The following is a 20,510-nucleotide window of genomic DNA, read 5'->3' as shown; positions in this document are numbered from 1 at the left end:
GTAGTAGAAGCACAGAGTCCCAACCACTGGACTGCCAGCGAGGTCTCTGGACATATATATTCAATTTTTTGGGTACATACCTAAGCAACAGAATTGCTAGGTCTTATATTAAATGTCATTAACTTGATTATTTTATTAAAATGTTTTCCAAAGAGGTTATACCATTTCATGTTCTCACAGCAATGTATGAGGGTTCCAGTTTCTTCACATTCTCATAAATCTTTTAATTAAAGCCATTTCAGTGAGTGTGAAGTGATATCTTATTATGATTTTCAATTCCATTTTCCTAATGACTAATGATGTTGACCATCTTTTCATATGCTTATTGACCATCTTTTCATATGCTTATTGACCATTTCTATCTTTTTTTGGGGGGAATATCAATTCAAATAATTTATTCACTTAAAAACTGTATTGTTTGTCTTTTCATTATTGAGTTGTAACAGTTCTTTATATATATGGGATTTTGGATACAAGCCTCTTATTTGAAAATGTTTTTTTTGTGGGTTGCTTTAGTTTCTTGGTGGTGTTCTTTGAAGTACAAAATTTTAAATATTAATGTAGTCTAATTTGTCTTTTTTTCCCTTTTATTGTACATGATTTTGGTGTCAGACATTTAAGAAAATTATTACCTAATGCAAGGTCACAAAAATTTACTCATATGTTTTATAATTTTAGCTCTTGTATTTAGGTTGATGATCCATTTTGAGTTATTTTATCCTTTCATATGGGTATATCCAGCTATCATAGAAACCACGTGCTGAAAACATCATGCTTGCCTCATTGAACTCACTGTAGAACTGTTATAAAAAATGAATTGACTAAATCAGTTCAGTTCAGTTCAGTCGCTCAGTCATGTCCGACTTTTTGAGACCCCATGAACTGTAGCATGCCAGGCTTCCCTGTCCATCACTAACTCCCGGAGTTCACTCAAACTCACATCCGAGTCGCTGATGCCATCCAGCCATCTCATCTTCTGTCGTCCCCTTTTCCTCCTGCCCCCAATCCCTCCCAGCATCAGAGTCTTTTCCAATTAGTCAACTCTTCGCATGAGGTGGCCAAAGTACTGGAGCTTCAGCTTTAGCATCATTCCCTCCAAAGAACACCCAGGACTGATCTCCTTCAGAATGGACTGGTTGGATCTCCTTGTAGTCCAAGGGACTCTCAAGAGTCTTCTCCAACACCACAGTTATGTAAAGGTAAAATATATATTTTGTTAAATGAGTACTTATTATAAAAAGTAAAATTTCTTTGAAATTCATTTCTCTGAGGAGATAAGGAAACCTGATTTCATTAAAAATTAAAAAAAATATTATTTTCCACTTACTCCATTGATGACAGGATGCATTACTATTTTACTTGTTTTACTATTCTAGTCACATGACTAATATGGCAAAGGCAGAGCTGGATGTAGGCCTGGCTGACTCAAAGCCACACTCTGTGTTTACATGATGCTGGGAGTGGCCTGTTCCAACAGCTGGCAGGCCTCACTCTGTACCCCAATCACAGATTATCTGAACAACAAATTAACACTGTCCACAAAAAGAAATCAGTCCTGTGACAGCCTGATGTTAAATCTTGTTTCACAGGAAAAAAGCCCACTACTTAGTTAGGTTTTTCCATTATTTACTTAATTTATAGACTACTGAGTACAGATTAGTCTTAGCGAGAGACTAAAGTGGGGATTTAAGAGTGAAAATCTTTATTTAAATTAAGGGATTTCCATTCTGGACCTCTTAAACACTATTCATGCCAGATATCTGACATAAATATTGGCCTATCCATCATTCATCTCATCTCCCTTGGAGTTAACTGACTCTATCATCCACCTGAAAAGTTAGAACTTCTTCCCAAAATGTGAGTTATCAGTTAGCCAACTTCCCATTCAGAGGAAAACCAGTGAGACCAAAATGGTCATTTTTTTTTTTTTATGGCATTTTTAAAATTACCTCTTATTTTCAAAGCCTGTTTATCACTAGCAGAGTCTAGGAAACAGCTAAATCTGTTGAGAATCTTCTTCCACTGTCATGATTTCACTACTAAAAGCAAAAGGCTCTTTCAAAAGAACTTTGGTAGTAAGCCCAAAGAATATGGAACTTACTCTTACCTTTCTTAAGTAAGCAATAGTACAGTTATCTGCTGCTGCTGCTAAGTTGCTTCAGTCGTGTCCAACTCTGTGCGACCCCAAAGATGGCTCCCGCGTCCCTGGGATTCTCCAGGCAAGAATACTGGAGTGGGTTGCCATTTCCTTCTCCAGTTATCTAGCTGAGAATTAAATCTTATAATGTTGTGTGTGCTGTGCTCAGTCACTCAGTTGTGTCTGATTTTTTGTGATCCCATGGACTCCTCTGTCTACGGCATTTTCCAGGCAAGAATGCTGGAGGGGGTAGCCATTTTCTACTCCAGAGAACTTTCCTGATCCAGGCGCCCAAAAGGTGGAAAGGTATGCTTGTAATGCTATGTTATAGTTAAACTGTTCTCTAGCCACCCAATACAGAATAATTGAAGCAAACTAATCTTTATTGCATAACTTGTCTATCCTTGCTGCTTTAAATACATTGCTGGTGCTGGGCCTTCTAGGGAGAAAAAAGGAACTAAATAATCATAACACAGAGAACAGCACCAGTCAAGAGAGTCACTGGTGAAGAGGATACTAAAAGTACAGGGTCAACATCTTACTACACAAGAATTTTTTGAAAAAAATTTCTTGAAAAAAAAAAAAAAAAAATTCTCTCTTGAAAAAAAAAATTCTCTTCCTACATTCAATAACTTATTCTGATTTCTCCTTTTTTTCTTTCATTTGTATATCCAATATTTATTAACCTTCTATTAGGCACCAAGCACTGGAAAATCAAAGGAGAAAAAGAAAGACAAATGATCTTATACTCCTGAAGCTTATAATCTAGTGAAGGAGACAGATTAGTAAAAGAGTAAATAAATACAGCAATTAAAGATGACAGAAAAATAAACAGGGTGCTGTGATACAGAACTGATATAGAGTGAAGAATGCTATTTGGTACGACAATCAGGAAAATAATTTTAAAGAAAATAATATTTAAGCTGGTACTGACATTTAGCCTGTACTCATAGGATGAGAAGAAATCCACTGTGGGAAGATCTTTTTGGGTAAAGGTAATAATAAGCAAAATGATCTTTTGGCTATAAACAGCTTGGAATGGCCTAGAATCTGAAAGAAGACCAGCATGACATAATACAGTGAATAAAGGAAATCTGGGAAACAGCAGAGGCAGAATAATGAGTTAGTCAGGAACCAGATCATTCCCAAGTGTTGGGAAAAGGAGTTAATAGTTTAATGGTGAGTCACTGAAAGGTTTTAAATATGATTTAAATTATAAAATGATTTTTCCTTTTACTGTGTAGAGAGTGGATTGGAAAAGAGTAAGAATGAAAGTAGACAGCTCTGTTAGAAGGCTACTGCAATGGCCCAAAAGACAGTAGTGGCATGACCTGAATATAACAGCAATGGGATTTGAAGAGAAGCAGGATATATTCAAGGAGGAAAATAACAAAACTTGGAGATGGAATGGATGAGGAGTGGAAAGAATGAAAGAAATCCAGGATGACTTACAGGTATACTTATCTGATAAGATTCTGGAAGGTATTATTATCGGAATGCTAAACAAAGACTTGACATTTGCTCCAAAAATAAACAGAACAAGAAAACCTTGATCAATTTTCAAGAATATAAATGATCAAAAAAGCAGTGGGTCTTCCCCCTTTGATTATTACATATCCACAAATCATCTCCCTTTGAACACAGAAAACATTAGAAACTGAAGTAATGAAATAGTTGGGTTTTCCTAGAGGACTCACTTAGAGAATCAAATGTTACAGATAGAGTGTTGTTTATTGACACTTCAGTGAATAAGATTTATATTATTTTGACCCCTAGAAAGCAAAAGAGTTTGAAAAATTCTTCAGAGTGACTACAAATTAAATGGTAAAGACTTGACCTCCTGGAGATACAGAAATAATGAGAACACAAAGACATTAATTACATTTCACCTAAACTCAAGAAATACCATTTCTTTTCAGCAATATATTGTATATACTGAGTACTCACCAACATGAATGGGGGCTGGGAATAATCCATATTCATGTTCTCCTGGAGTGTATTCCAGCTTCTCTTTCTTTAATTGGATCAATCGGCTCTTTGGGCTGTGATTAGAAAAGAATGGAAAATAGTCAAAGGCAAGATAATTTCCTCTTGTAAAATACAGAAAAAAAAAAAAAATCACTCTATCAAGCATTTGTTTTAGTGGTAATCATTTGTAGAAACATTGAATCACATTGAATTAGTTGCACAGCTGCAACTAACAGAGGGTTGTAGGTCAACCATACTCAATTTAAGAAAATGCAACACTGGGCTTCCCTGGTGGCTCAGTGGTAAAAAATTCACCTGCCAATGCAGGAGACATGGTTTGATCCCTGATCCAGGAAGATCCCACATGCCGTGAAGCAACTAAGCCCATATGCTACAACTGCTGAGCCTGCACTCTAAAGCCTAGGGACCTAAACTAAAGGGCCCACACACCAAAACTACTGAGGACCGCATGTCCCACACTCTGTGCTCCGTGAAAGAGAAGCCACTGCAATGAGAAGCCTGTGCACTGGGACAAAAGTAGTCCCTACTTGTTGCAACTAGAGAAAAGCCCTCCCAGCAATGAAAACCCAGCACAGCCAAAGATAAATAATAAAATTTAAACGAGAGAGGGAAAAAAAAAAAAAGAGAATGCAATGCTATTTTGAGTTAAAAATCACCTTTATAAATATAATAAAGAATGCACTTGGCTTCACAGTAATTTATGCAAAAATACTTAGTTAACAAAATGTTGCTGTTGTCACTCTTCAGTCACTAAGTCATGTCTGACTCTGAGACCCCATGAACTGCAGCATGCCAGTTCTCCCTGTCTTTCACCATCTCCTGGAGTTTGCCTAAGTTCATGTCCATTGAATTTCATAAAGCAGCAAAAATTCCAAATTCACATTTTAGAGTGATAATTTTTAAAAGTCTATCTACAAAACAAATGTATTTTCTTTTTCTATAATTTTGAACCCAAACTAGTCATTTCATGTGACTCTCCTAATTAGGGACAAAGAAAATAAGCAGTAACAAATGGTTTATGTGCAAGAAACTATTCTGTGTGACTTGTTCTACATGTCAAAATTAGATGATTTATATACATACCTGGTTGGTAAATAAAATTGTGGGGGGGAGAAGTATTTGTTTTAACAGTGACTTAAATCTTAATGTATACTTTTTGTTGCGAGAGTTACTAAGTACTTTCATATATTTTTAAAATCTAAATTTTTGGAATTGCCTTATAGTAATTATATATAAGAAAGAGCCTCATTAGCATTCTCCAACAGTTCTGCAGAAGGAACCTAAATTTCAGATATGATCATAATGACTGCTGTATATTTGTTTAATGGTTTATAAAGTACTTTCAGATATTATCATTTATGTCAATCCCGTGAAGTAGGCAAGAAATGTTTGACAGATTTGAAAACCGATGCTCTACAAAGCTGATTTGCTGACTAACTAGTAAAGAGATTCAAGATGAAAACCTCAGTTTCTTGCTAAATTCCTATTCAATGACTATTCTTATTATTTTATTCTATCATGTTTCATCATCTTTTTTTTTTTTTCCATCATCTTTTACTTCTTCCACTCATCTTATTGGGTCGGTGTTCCTAATGTTTGTTGTGAGATAAAAATCTCAAGCAGATATATAAAAAGGAAAGGAAGAAAAGAAGGGAGAAAAAAGAAAATGAGATAAAGAAGAGGGCCACATTCAGTCGACTCTGATTTTATTTCGGCTTAAAGTTCTAGTAAATAAGGCAAGGTGAATATATTTCTTTCATGAATTATGACATACTACCTTTCTCCAAACAAGTCTAGTCTATTGTATCTTGTAACAACTAGGTATGTGAATATACACATTTTGCAGAGGAGAAAACTGAGGTCCAAAAATTAAGGTATTTGAAGAACCCAAAGTTCTTATTAGAAGACTGGTTCTTTCTAGTGAATCTCTGATTTGTTTATTCAACAATTACTGAACACTCATTGAGTCCAGGCCTTGTTCCAAGTGCTGAGAAACAGTGGGGAATAAGACAGTTTACCTGGGTAGGCATACAAAAAGGAAACAAGAAAAACTAATAAAACCAGAAAAAAAAAACAAAAAACAGAATATAATAAATGCTAGGCAAATAATTAAAATGTGATGAACAGCAAGGTATTTGGGAAGGCTTTTCTGAGGAAGTAACATTAAGCTAAAATGTAAATGTTACTCACACTCAGGAGAGGATCTGGAAAATAAGAGGAAAATCAGGCAGAGGAAATAGCTGGAATAAGACGAAAGTTTAAATGAGATTGGAGAATTAGAAGAAATCAAAGGAGACTGAAGCAGTCCGGGTGAAGTTAGAAACTAGGTCATACGAAGTTTAAAGGCAGTGGTAAAAAGTTTGGGAAACAATTACAAAGAAGGAAAGGAAAGATACTAGACTGTTCTACTTACATCTAAAGATCACTTTTCTCATTTTAAACAATGATCCAGAAAGTGATTTGTGACCAAAAATATGAATTTTTTAACCAACCAAAACCTGTATTTCTTTACTGTCCAAGTCAAAGAGATCAGGAAAACAACCATGTCTAGAACCAAGCAGTCTGTATGAAAGAAAATTTGGTTTACACTTTATTAAAGATTTAACCAAACTAATTAAACAGATAACATAAAAGCTTTCATTTAGCTAACACAGGAATGGAAGCAAAACTAGTATCTTACCCTGGTGCCAAAAGGGTAAGCAAGCATACAAGGGGCAGTAGTGGTCAAAGAGTATACTTGGCACCCTGAAGTTAACAAACATAACCACACGCACACACACCCTCAGGGTCACCTTCAATGTTTTACTCCTTCAAATAAATGAAACCTTGAATGGGGAAAAAAAAAAAAAAAAAAAAAGTGATACTGTTAGTGGATCAGTTGTGTACGACTCTTTGTGACCCCTTGGACCATAGCCAGCTAGGCTCCTGTCCAGGCAAGAACACTGGAGTGGGTAGCCACTCCCTTCTCCAGGGAATCTTCCCAACCCAGCGACAGAATGTGGGTCTCCTGTACTGCAGGCGGATTCTTTACCATCTGAGCCACTAGGAAGATCCCAACCAAAACCCTGAATACATCCCATCAATTACAGTCTCCCTAAAAGAATCAAATTGATTCCCTGATTTTGCAATGCTGATACCTAAGATGAATGACATCATCATGGATAAGATAATCATGTGAGAAACTGTTTTCCTAGTTCTTAGTCAAGTCTGATTTTGGTTCTAATTTAGACATAACCATTTATTTCCCTGTTGGTTATAACACGGAAAGTGCTCTGTTTTAAATATCTGCTCCATGATATTAACAGAGAGAATTTAGTCGTTTCTGTCCATTTGTCTTAGAGATTCTGAACATTCCTGGCATTTTCTGTGGTACTCATTTGTGTGCCACTATCAGTTTAAAGTAATGCTCAAAATTCCCCAAGCCAGGCTTCAACAGTACGTGAACCGTGAACTTCCAGATGTTCAAGCTGGTTTCACAAAAGGCAGAGGAACTACAGATCAAATTGCCAACATCCACTGGATTATCGAAAAAGCAAGAGAGTTCCAGAAAAATGTCTATTTCTGCTTTATTGGCTATGCCAAAGCCTTTGACTGTGTGGATCACAACAAACTGTGGAAAATTCTTCAAGAGATGGGAATACCAGACCACCTGACCTGCCTCCTGAAAAATCTGTATGCAGGTCAAGAAGCAGCAGTTAGAACTGGACATGGGACAACAGACTGGTTCCAAATAGTGAAAGGCGTACGTCAAGGCTGTATACTGTCACCGTGCTTATTTAACTTATATGCAGAGTACATCGTGAGAAACACTGGGCTGGAAGAAGCACAAGCTGGAATCCAGATTGCTGGGAGAAATATCAATAACCTCAGATATGCAGATGACATCACCCTTATGGCAGAAAGTGAAGAGGAACTGAAGAGCCTCTTGATGAAAGTCAAAGAGGACTGAAAAAGTTGGCTTAAAGCTCAACATTCAGAAAACTAAGATCATGGCATCCAGTCCCATCGCTTCATGGCAAATAGATGGGGAAAGAGTGGAAACAGTGGCTGACTTTATTTTTTTGGGCTCCAAAATCACTGTAGATGGTGACTGCAGCCATGAAATTAAAATACGCTTGTTCCTTGGAAGAAAAGTTATGACCAACCTAGACAGCATATTAAAAAGCAGAGACATTACTTTGCCAACAAAGGTCCATCTAGTCAAAGCTGTTTTTCCCAGTAGTCATGTATGGATGTGAGAGTTGGATCACCGAAGAATTGATGCTTTTGAACTGTGGTGTTGGAGAAGACTCTTGAGAGTCCCTTGGACTGCAAGGAGATCCAACCTGTCCGTCCTAAAGGAGATCAGTCCTGATTCATTGGAAGGACTGATGCTGAAGTAGAATCTCTAATACTTTGGCCCCCTGATGGGAAGAACTGACTCATGTGAAAAGACCCTGATGCTGGAAAAGATTGAGGGCAGAAGGGGAAGGGGATGACAGAGAATGAGATGGTTAGATGGCATCAATGACTCAATGGACATGAGTCTGAGTAAACTCTGGGAGTTGGTGATAGACAGGGTGGCCTGGCATGCTTCAGTCCAAGGGGCTGCAAAAAGTCGGACATAACTGAGCAACTGAACTGAACTGAACCCAAGAGCTCTGACCGAGATACATAATGAGATTGTTATTTTCATGCCTGCTAGTGTAATATACTATGGATATTGGGATCAATGAGAGATTTCTCACTAATAGAGGAGAAATTTCCACATTCAAATCTTATCATTTAAGAAATACATTTCATAAGGCTACAACTGCACAGACAGTGATCCTCTGATGGAACCTGGCAAAGGAAACTGAAAACCTTCTGGAAAAGATTCTAGATCCCATTAAGAACATTCATGGTTCACAGGAGGAGGTCAAAATGTCAACATTAATAGAAGTTTGGAAGACATAGCCAACCCTTATGGATGACTCTGAGGGGTTCAAGACTTTATTGTAGGTAGTGTACTACAGATGTGGTGGAAACAGCAAGAGAACTAGAATTAGAAGGGGGACCTGAAGGTGTGACTGAACTGCAATCTTACATGATTTTCACAGATGAGGAGTTGCTTCTCACAGATGAGAAAAGAAAAGTGGCTTCTTGAGATGGAATCTACTCCTGGTGAATATGCTGTGAAGATTTTGCTGAAATTAGAGCATTACATAAACTTAGTTACTAAGGCAGTGGCAGGATTTGAGAGGATTGACTCCTATTTCGAAAGAAGTTCTGTGGGTAAAATGTCATTGCATGAAAAAAAAAGAGTAGTTCATGCTGCAGAGAAATCATTCGTAAAAGGAACAAAGATGTAGCAAACTGCACTGCTGCTTTGTATTCAGAAATTGCCTCAACTGCTCCAAACTTCAGCAGCCACCACCCTGATCAGTCAGCAGCTGTCAACATAAAGGCAAGACTCGCTGACAGCAAAAAGATTACAACCTGTTGAAGATTCAGATGATGGTTGGGTTTTTTTGACAATATAATACTTTTATTCAGGTATGTACATTTAAAAAAGACATAATGCTGTTGCACACTTAACAGACTACATTATAGTGCAAACATAACTTTATAAGCACTGGGAAAACAAGGCCTCCGTGTGACTCCCTTTACTCCAATACTCACTTCATTGCAGCGGTTTGGAACCAAACCTGCAGGATCTCTGTGATATACCTGTATGTATAATGTAAAGTGCTTTTTAGGCTCCTCTTCAGAAAAAGAACCTATTTTCTTTTTATGTGGGAAAAACCCAGTGCTTCCCTACTGTTTCTTTCCAGTGTACCTCCTTTTACACAGAACATGACTGCTGACACCTCTGGTCATCATATGTGTGGAAGTTTTTCACCACACCAACAAATTCTCTTTACACCAGCTCGGTGTCCTAAAACTAACTTAATTCTAACACCATCCACCTGGAGACACTGTTAAATCCCACAGATTAAGGACTCAGTCCCAAAAGACTGCCTTCACTCAATTTCAGATGTCACCTGAAAACAGTAAGTTCCCAGGTTACCCACAAGTTATGTCCTACAAACTGGAGGTCCCCATTACCTCTTCTCTCAGGTCTGATTAATTCGCGACAGCCCTAGCCTCTCGGGGTGAATCACTGTCCTTGTACTTTCAATTGCTTAGCAACCTGGAAGCTCTCTGAACTCCATACTATTAGGATTTTATGGAGGCTTTATTTTTTTTTTTCCCTTTCTTCCTATTTTTATTGGAAGATAACTGCTTTACGAAAGCAAAAGATACTAAGAAGAGGTTGCAAGAATACACAGAAGAACTGTACAAAAAAGGTCTTACCACCCCAGATAACCATAATAGCGTGGTCACTCACCTACAGCCAGATATCCTGGAGTGTAAAGTCAAGTGGGCCTTAGGAATTATTATGAACAAAGCTAGTGGAAGTGATGGCATTCTAGCTGAGCTATTTCAAATCCTAAAAGATGATACTGTTAAAGTGCTGCACTCAATATGCCAGCAAATTTGGAAAACTCAGCGATGGCCACAGAACTGGAAAAGGTCAGTTTTCATTACAATCTCAAAGAAGGGCAATGCCAAAGGATGTTCAAACTATCATATAATTACACTCATTTCACATGCTAGCAAGGTAATGCTCAAAATCCTTCAAACAAGGTTTCAACAGTACATGAATCACAAACTTTCCAATGTAAAAGCTTTTACCTCCAGATGTAAAAAGCAGAAGAATCAGAGATCAAATTTCCAACATCTGTTGGATCACAGAAAAAGTAAGAGAATTCCAGAAAAACATCTACTTCTGCTTCATTGACTATATAATAGCGTTTGACTGTGTAGATCAGAAGAATCCGTGGAAAATTCTTCAAGAGATGGGACTACCAGGCTACCTTACCTACCTCCTGAGAAACCTATATGCAGGTCAAGAAGCAACAGGTAGAACTGGACATGGAACAACAGACTGGTTCCAAATAGTGAAAGGAGTAGGTCAAAGCTGTATACTGTCACCCTGCTTGTTTAACTTATACCCAGAGTACATCATGTGAAATGCTGGGCTGAAGGAATCACAACCTGGAATCAAGACTGCTGGGAGAAATATCAATAACCTCAGAAATGCAGATGATACCATCCTAATGGCAGAAAGTGAAGAGGAACTAAAGAGGAATCCTATAATTTAAAGGGAGTTAAGTAATGTCTCTCTTGGCAGTTCAGGAACATTGAGAAATATAAGAGTTTTAGAGTAAGAGGTTTTCCCAACATTTATAGGTCCTTCATGTGAAATTTGATAGAGGAGAGTTGGAAGGTTTTTGATTCCTCATCTTGGTAGGTGAGTTTATAAGGACAATAAAACACTTCTGACACAAAAGTAAAGCATGTTGCTCAAGCTGCTGTAATCATACTACAGGAGATTTTTGCATTGTATATTAATTAACATATGTAAATAAAACTGGCCTTAAAGGCCATTACATCAAAGTAATGAGATTTAATCCAATAACACATAAGAAAAGATTATACAACAAGATCAACCTGGATTCATTCCAAAGTCACAAGGATGGTACAACATAATCAATGTGATATATCACATCATCTCTAAAAGACAAAAACCACATGATCATTGATAAGATGCAGAAAAAGCATTCAGTAAAATTAAACATTCATTCATGATAAAATCTCTTACCAAAGTGGGTACAGAGGGAACATATCAACATAATAAAAGTTATTTATGACAAGCCTACATTCAATATAATGCTTGACAGTGAAAAGCTGAAAGCCTCGCCACTAAAATTTGTAACAAGACAAAGCTGCCCACTCTTACCACTTTTCTTCAACATAGTATTGGAAATCTTAGCAACAGCAATCAGCTAAGAGAAAGAAAAGGTATTCAAATTGGTAGGGAAGAGGTAAAATTGTCATTAGATGCAGATGACATGATATATCTATATATAAAGACTTCATACAAAAACTACTAGAACTGGTAAGTGAATTCATCTAGGGTAGCATGATACAAAACTCTCCAAAATATGCAGAGAGCTCATACAACTCAGTAACAAAAAACCAAACAACCTAATCAAAAAATGAGCAGAAGATCTAAACAGACATTTCTCCAAAGAAGAAATAAAGATGATACAAACAGATATACCATGTTCTTGGACTGGAAGAATCAATATTGCGAAAATGACTACCCAGAGAAATTTACAGATTCAATGCAATCCCTATCAAATTACCAATGGCATGTTTCACAGAATTAGAACAAAACATTTTACAATCTGAATGGAAACAAGACCACGAATAGCCAAAGCATTACTGAGAAAGAAATACAGAGGTGGAGAAATCAGGCTTCATACTATACTACAGACTTCAGGCTATACTACAAAGCCATAGTCAATATAACAGTATGGTACTGGCACAAGAATATTTATTTTAATACCTGGATCCCACTTGCAAAACTTTTAATGGAATTATATATATGTGTGTGTATTTACATATATATATGTGTGTGTGTTTTTTGTCTCTAGTCTTCCTATAACAAAGATAAGCTTCATTAATCTTGTTTTTTTGTTGTTGTTGCTGGATGATTATAGAAATGACTCAGAACAAGTTTTAAATGCTAATGGATTATTAGACATTGTTCATAGTAAATGGTGGAGAAACAATTTGGGAATTCATAGATTAGAACATGCACTAGTTTTAAGTCATTTGGTGACAAAGGTAGCTTCCACAGTGTAGCTGGAATTCAAATAGCAAATGCAAGTCTCACCTAGCAACCTGCACTATATTTTCAGTGAATAGACAGCCACTAAAATTCTGAATAGGATTCTGCAACCTTTGTTACATTGGCTAAAGATAATATTACTAAGATGTTAAAACACAAAACAAAGTCAAGCAGAGTAGACTGTTCATCAAAGACAAAATGAAAAAGATTAAAAATGGGATATCAACTATATATTTCTAAATATAAACACTGAAATGCTAAGAAATCAAAAGCTATACTTGTCATAATGTGTGTGTCTGCTCAGTTGCAGTCATGTCCCACTTTTTGAGACTCTGTGGACTGTAAACCATCAGGCTCCTCTGTCCATGGGATTTTCCAGGCAAGAATACTGGAGTGTGTTGCCATTTCCTACTTTAGGAGATCTTCCTGGCCCAGGAATTGAACCAGCGTCTCTTGTATCTTCTGCATTGGTAGGTGGATTCTTTACCACCGTGCCACCTGGGAAGCCCCACTTGTCATAATACTGTTTACAAATTTAGCTACCCATGTGAATAGTCATTTATATATGAAAATTTTGAACCTATCACTTATATAAGAGAACTATGAATGAAAAGGCAACAAAAGAGTTGTGAGGCAAAAAATTATCTGGATTTATAGATGATCTTTAAGAAATAAAATACTGTCATTGTAAATTCTTTCGCTTGGATTCAAGGTAGAAAAGAAAACTTAGCATGGAATATACCCCAAAATCAGTATACGTTTTTTGCCCCATCCCCAGCACACTTTTTAAATTAATGTATTATTTACAAACAGTAAAAAAATCACCCTTTTTAGTGAGTTCCACAAGTTTTGACTAATGCATAAGTCATGTTACAATCAAGATATAGAACAGTTTCATCATTCCACAAAATTTCTTTATGCCTCTTTATAGCCAAACCCATCTCCCAACTCCAGGCCCTGTTCTTTAGTCCCATGGTCTTTCCTTTTCAAGAGTATCACATAAATGGAATTATACAGTAGGTAGCCTTCTTTCATTTGGCATACTGCATTTGAGAGTCACTCATGCCGTTGAGTCTATCAGCAGTTCTTCACTTTATAATGCTGTGTAATATTCCATCACGACAGTGTTAGTTGCTCAGTTGTGTCTGACTCTTTGCAATTCTGTTGACTGTAGCCTGCCAGGTTCCTCTGTCCATGGAATTCTCCAGGTAAGAATACTGGAGTGAGTTGCCATCCCCTTCTCCAGAGGATCTTCCCAATCCAGGGATCAAACCCAGGTCTCTTGCACTGCAGGCAGATTCTTTACCATCTTTACCAGCACGGAAGCCCATTATATGATATACTAGTTTGTCTATCCATTTAGAAATTTAATTTCCCGTTTATAGAGATTATGAATAAAGCTGCTATAACCATTCAAGTACAGGTTTTTGTGTGAACATGTATTTTTATTTAACATGGATAAATGAAATGGAGTGCGATTGCTGTGTCCTACAGTAAGATATATTTAAGAATATAAGTCACTACTTGTTTTCCAAAGTTGTTGTACCCTTTTGCACTCCCATCAGCAAGGTATAAAAGTTGAAGTTATTCTGAATCCTTATCAGTATTTGACATTAGCGATTAAATTTTTTTTAGTTAATCTGACAGGTATGTAGTGGTATCTTACTGTGACTTTAATTTTCACTTTCCTAATGATTAATGATGTTGTAATTCTTTTAGTGTGCTTATTGTTACCCATAAATCTTCTTTGGTGAGGTGCTATCTAAATCTCGCTCATTTTTAATTGATTGATAAAAAGTTTTTTTCTGCTTATCATTAAGTTTTAAGACCTTATAATATTTCTGTGTACAAGTCCTTTATCATATAGGAGATGTGCAAGTACTTCTTCCCAGTCTGTGGCTTATCTTTTAATTCTTGTAACTGTTTTTTAAAGAGCCAAAAATTTTAATTTTTAAAATGTTCCATTTATCAATCTTTTTCTTTTATGGACTGTGCTTTTTCTGTTGTAAGAAATCTTTGCCTAAGCCAAGGTCATAAATATTTTCTCCTTTGTCTTATTTAAAACTTTTATAGTTTTAAGTTTCACAATTAGGTCTAATTCATTTTGGTTAATTTTTATATGTGGTAGAAGTGCAATTTGAAGTTTACATTTTTGCATGTGTGTGCACATGCATGTGCATGTCCAACTCCTTGTGACCCCATGGACAGTAGCCCGCTAGGCTCTTCTGTCCATGGAATTTTCCAGTTAAGAATACTGGAGTGGGATGCCCTTTCCTAGAATACAGGTTAATTTGGCTATTTATCATTTCAGTCAAACATTATTTCCTTACTAACTTGCAGCAAAACTGGTATAAACACAATGTTTCAGGCTCATTTTGTGCTTTCCCTGACCCATCCCTCCATTAGCCACTTCTCCATAGCTTAGTTTCTCTTAGTGGGAAATGGTATTTAGAAACCAAACTGTATACACTAAGTATGTTCATGACCGGTGGGATATCACTTTCTAGGTTCTTTCAGCTAACAGAGCTGGAGAACAATGGAAATTTCATATGATTCAATAATAAACAGACAAGAAAACAAATAATGTATGTAGGGATATTGGTTCATGATGCAGATGAAGAAGATCTTGAACTCACCTCCTTCCAGATACACATGGAACCTACACCTACATGAATAAAAACTCCCTCTGCAAGAACTCTAAAAGTAGCTCAGCAACTCATACACACTGGGCTAACAAGAAAAAAATTACATCAAAATGAGGAGAGGTTGCACATCTTACAGCAAATCTCACTCATGGAACAACAACCAACAATTAGGAGGGCACTCACAAATATAAGCTTCTCCCCAAGGAGAAGAGGATTTGAACCCCATACCTTGCTGCTGCTGCTGCTAAGTCGCTTTAGTCATGTCCGACTCTGTGTGATCCCATAGACGGCAGCCTTCTTTATAGTCCAGCTCTCACATCCATACATGACTACTGGAAAAACCATAGCCTTGACTAGACGGCCTTTGTTGGCAAAGTAATGTCTCTGCTTTTTAACATGTTGTCTAGGTTGATCATAACTTTTCTTCCAAGGAGCAAGTGTCTTTTAATTTCATGGCTGTAGTCACCATCTGCAGTGATTTTGGAGCCCCCCCAGAATAAACTCTGTCACTGTTTCCACTGTTTCCCCACCTATTTGCCAAGAAGCGATGGGACCAGATGCAATGATCTTAGTTTTCTGAATATTGAGCTTTAAGCCAACTTTTTCGCTCCTCTTTGAGTTTCATCAAGAGGCTCTTTAGTTCTTCTTTGCTTTCTGCCATAAGGGTGGTGTCATCTGCATTTTATCTGAGGTTATTGATATTTCTCCCAGCAATCTTGATTCCAGCTTGTGCTACATCCAACCCAGTGTTTCTCATGATGTACTCTGCATATAAGTTAAATCAGCAGGGTGACAATATACAGCCTTGATGAACTCCTTTCCCTATTTGGAACCCATCTGTTGTTCCATGTCCAGTTCTAACTGCTGCTTCCTGACTTGCATACAGATTTCATAAAAGAAGGTCAGGTGGTCTGGTATTCCCATCTCTTGAAGAATTTCCCACAGTTTGTTGGGATCCACACAGTCAAAGGCTTTGGCATAGTCAATAAAACAGAAGTAGATGTTTTTCTGGAACTCTCTTGCTTTGTCGATGATCCAACGGATGGTGGCAATTTGATCTCTGGTTCCTCTACCTTTTTTAAATTCAGCTTTCTGTGTAAGGGGCCATTTAATTATCTTAAATCTCTGAACTGAGGATCAGGCATCTAATGTAACACACATCTTCACGGGGAGGGGCAGACTAAAATACTCTCCAAAGACTGGAGACTTTTTAAGTGTCTTTTTTGTATTACCCCTCTGTTTCACTCCAGGTCAATTGTATCCCCTGCAAAGGACCTTGTACACATGACTGGAGCCCTGGTTTTGGCAACTGCCAACCAGGGAACATCCCTTCATCACCTAGCTCTCATGGGCGGCAGAGCCCCTGATTACAGGCCCTCTGAAATGAAAAAATGAAATGTTGATCGGTGAGTCGTGTCTGACTCTTTGTGACCCTGTGCACTGTAGCCCAGCAGGCTCTGTCCATGGGATTCTCCAGGCAAGAATACTGGAGTGGGTTGCCATTCCTGTCTCCAGGGTATCCCTCCGACCCAGGGATCGAATCTGGGTCTTCTGCATTGCAGGCAGACTCCTCATCTTCTGAGCCACCAGCGAAGCCCTTCACAAGAAAAAACACCTCCAAAAGAAAGTGAAGACATGGAGGGAAGGATGGAGGATGCACCAGACAGAGCCTGGGAGGAGGATGCTCACAAGCACATCCTAGAAAGTCATGCCTGTCAGGGGAGAAGCTGGCCAGAGAAAGCCATGACTAGGGAAACTGAGGGGCTTCCCAGGTGGTGCAATGGTAAAGAATCTGCCTATCAATGCAGGAGACACAGGTTTGAATCCTGGGTCAGGAAGTGATACAAACAGAGAAACAGTTTTTACCTAGCTACCCCTCTCCCTCCCCCAGGGCAGAGAGAAGAGGCAGCAGACAGAAATGTCCAGTCCTTCCAAGAAAAAGGCCTATTATCTGATTATCATCATAGCTGTAGCCTCAAGGGGTTGGTTTTTTTTTTTTTTGGCATTCAGAACATATTTTGTAAACATTTACACAGATACCAAAGACAGGTAAAAAGACACTACAAGAAAATTACAAAAATCCTTTACAAATACTGATATAGAAATCTTGAACAAAATACAAGCAAACCAAAGTAGTACATTAAAAGGTTTATACACTATGACCAAGTGGGATTTATTCCTGGAATTTTAGAATGGGTCAAAAGACAAAAATTAATCAATGTGGTATGTCACCTTAATAGAATGAAGGAAAAAAACCCCAAAATCATCTCAATTGATGCAATAAAATAACAAAATTCCACATCTTTTTATAATAAAAACACTTAATGAACAAGAAATAGATGGAAACTCACTATGATAAAAGCTATATATGAAAAACCCACAACTAACAACATATTTCGTGGTGAAAGACTAAAAGTTTTTCCCCTAGAATTACAAATAATGTCCACTTTTGCCACTTCTGGTAAATATTATACTAGAGGTTCTAGGCAGAGCAAGTAGGCAAGAAAAAGAAATAGACATTCAAATTAGGAAGAAGTAAAATTATCCCTATTCACTGACAACATGATCTTATATGTAGAAAACCCTAAAGATTACACATGAAGAAGTGAAGTTGCTCAGCTGTGTCCAACACTGCGGCCCCATGGACTGTAACCTGCCAGGCTACTCTGTCTATGGGCTTTTCCATACAAGAATACTGGAGTGGGTTGCCATTTCCTTCTGCAGGCAAGGGGTGGACTTCTAATTAAACACCTAAGGTGGACCTAGGGCTTCCCTCATGGCTCAGATGGTAAAGGAATCCACCTGTAATATGGGAGACCAGGGTTTGATCCCTGGGTTTGGAAGATTCCCAGGAGGAGGGCATGGCAACCCACTCTAGTATTTTTGCCTGAAGAATCCCTGTGGACAGAGGATCCTGGTGGGCTAGAGTCCAAGGGGCAACAGAGAGTCATAGTGAGTGACTAAGCACAGCACAAGGTGGACTTAACATATATACAAAATATTCCAGCCCAAAGCAACAAGATACATATTATTCTCAAGTGTACATGGAATATTCTCCAGGACAGATCATATGTTAGGCCACAAAAATCTTAAAAAATTTATGAAGACTGAAGTAATATCAAGCATCTTTCCCACCATAAAAGTACTGAAGTACAAGTTAATCAAAAGAAGAAAACTAGAAAATTTACAAATATGTGGAGACTGAACAGTGCTACTGAACAACCAAAGGGTCAATGAAGAAATCAAAGAGATGTAAAACAAATCTTGAGGGATTTCTCTGGTAGTCCAGTGGCTAAGCCTCTGCACTGCCAAAGCAGGGGGCCCATGTTCAGTCCCTGGTTGGGAAACTAGACCCCACAGGCCACAACTAAGGGTCTGTATGCCACAACTAAGACCCAGTGCAGCCAAATAAATAAATAATACATATTAAAGAAAAACACAAATCTTAAAACAAATACAAAAGCAACATACCAAAATTTATGGGATGCCACAAAAGCAGTTCTAAGAGGGATGTTCATAGCAATTAAATGCCTATATTAACAAACCAAGAAAAATCTCAACTAAATACCCTAACTTTATAACTGAAGGAATTAAATAAATATTAAGGCCAAAAAAGGGAAAAAGTAACAAAGATCAGATTGGAAATAAATGAAATACACACTAAAATGACAAAAGAAAAGGACAATGAAACTAAGAATGGATTTTTAAAAAATATAAACAGAACAAAGCTTTAGCTAGACTCAACCAAAAAAGAAAACTCTAATAAAATAAAATTAAAAAGGAGACATTACAAAGATACCTCAAAAACACAAAAGATCATATGATACTACTGCAAACAATTATATGCCAATAATTAGGACAACTTAAAAGAAACAGATGAATTCCTGCAAACACATATCCTACTACCAAGACTGAATTGTGAAAAAACAGAAAATCTGGAGACTGAATCAGTTAAATCCTCCTAACAGCAGCAACAAAAACCACAGAAACAGTTAGCTTCACTGGTGAATTCTACCAAACAACATAGAAGAACCAATACAAATCCTGAAACACTTCCAAAAACAGGAGAAGGAAAGAACCAATCAACACATTTTATGAGGTCAGTACTACCCTGATACCCTTACAAAATGATGTAAGGGCACTCCAAGAAAAGAATATTACAAGCTAATAACTGTTAAAAGAGATGCAACTATCCTTAACAAAACATTAACAAACTAAATTCAATAATACACTAAAAGGACTGTATTTTATTATCAAGTAGAATTTATTCCAGGGATGCAAGAATGGTCTAACACCTGTAAAATCAATGTGACATACCAGAACAACTATATAAAGGATAAAAGCCTATGATCATCTCTTCAGATGAAGAAAAACCATTTGAAAAACTTCAACATCTATTTACGATAAAAACACTCAATAAAGTGGGTAAAGGAAAGTACCTCAACATACATAATAAAGAACACTGACGACAAGTCCACAACTAGCATCATATTCAATTATGAAAGAATGAAACAGCTTTTCCTCTGAGATCAGGAACAAGACAAAAATGCCTTCACTCACTGTTTTCATTCAACATACCACTTGAGGTTATAGTCAGAGTAGTTAGGCAAGAAAAAGAAATAAAAGCCATCCAAATATAAAAAGGAAGAAATAGAACTGTCTCTATTTGCAGTTGATATGTAGAAAACCCCAAAGATTCCATCAAAAAAAGCCAGAAATGTTAAATTTAGTAAAATCAAAATTCAACAATCAGCTGTATATCTATATATTAATAACTATCAGAAAGAGAAATTAAGAAAACCACTGTATTTGTAGTAGCACTGAAAATAATAAAACACCTAGGAATAAATTTAACCAAGGAGGTGAAGGACCTGTATGCTGAAAACTATAAGATGCTGATGAAAGAAACAGAAAAAAATACACACAAATGAGAAGCTATTCATGCTCATGGACTGGAAGAATTAATATTGTTCTGGAAGAATTAATATTGTTAAAATATCCATAACTACCCAAATACTACAGATTCAATGCAATAAAA

At 37.1% G+C, this 20,510-nt stretch overlaps 1 protein-coding gene across 10 annotated transcripts in view; it reads right to left on the bottom strand.

The window, feature by feature from the left end:
- The window catches only part of ASH1L (ASH1 like histone lysine methyltransferase), a 206,186-nt gene that overhangs the window by 53,836 nt on the left and 131,840 nt on the right, over positions 1-20,510 (bottom strand). For all 10 annotated transcript variants that reach the window (XM_044944263.2, XM_025289369.3, XM_025289367.3 and 7 more), the window contains one exon: positions 4,085-4,179. In XM_044944263.2, the coding sequence (XP_044800198.2) occupies positions 4,085-4,179 (95 nt within the window). The remainder of the gene's footprint in view (positions 1-4,084; positions 4,180-20,510) is intronic.

Source organism: Bubalus bubalis, chromosome 6, assembly GCF_019923935.1.
Source record: "Bubalus bubalis isolate 160015118507 breed Murrah chromosome 6, NDDB_SH_1, whole genome shotgun sequence".
NCBI classification, from domain to species: domain Eukaryota; kingdom Metazoa; phylum Chordata; class Mammalia; order Artiodactyla; family Bovidae; genus Bubalus; species Bubalus bubalis.
Note: the sequence above shows the minus strand (reverse complement) of the source record. Positions and strands in the feature narration are given on the sequence as shown.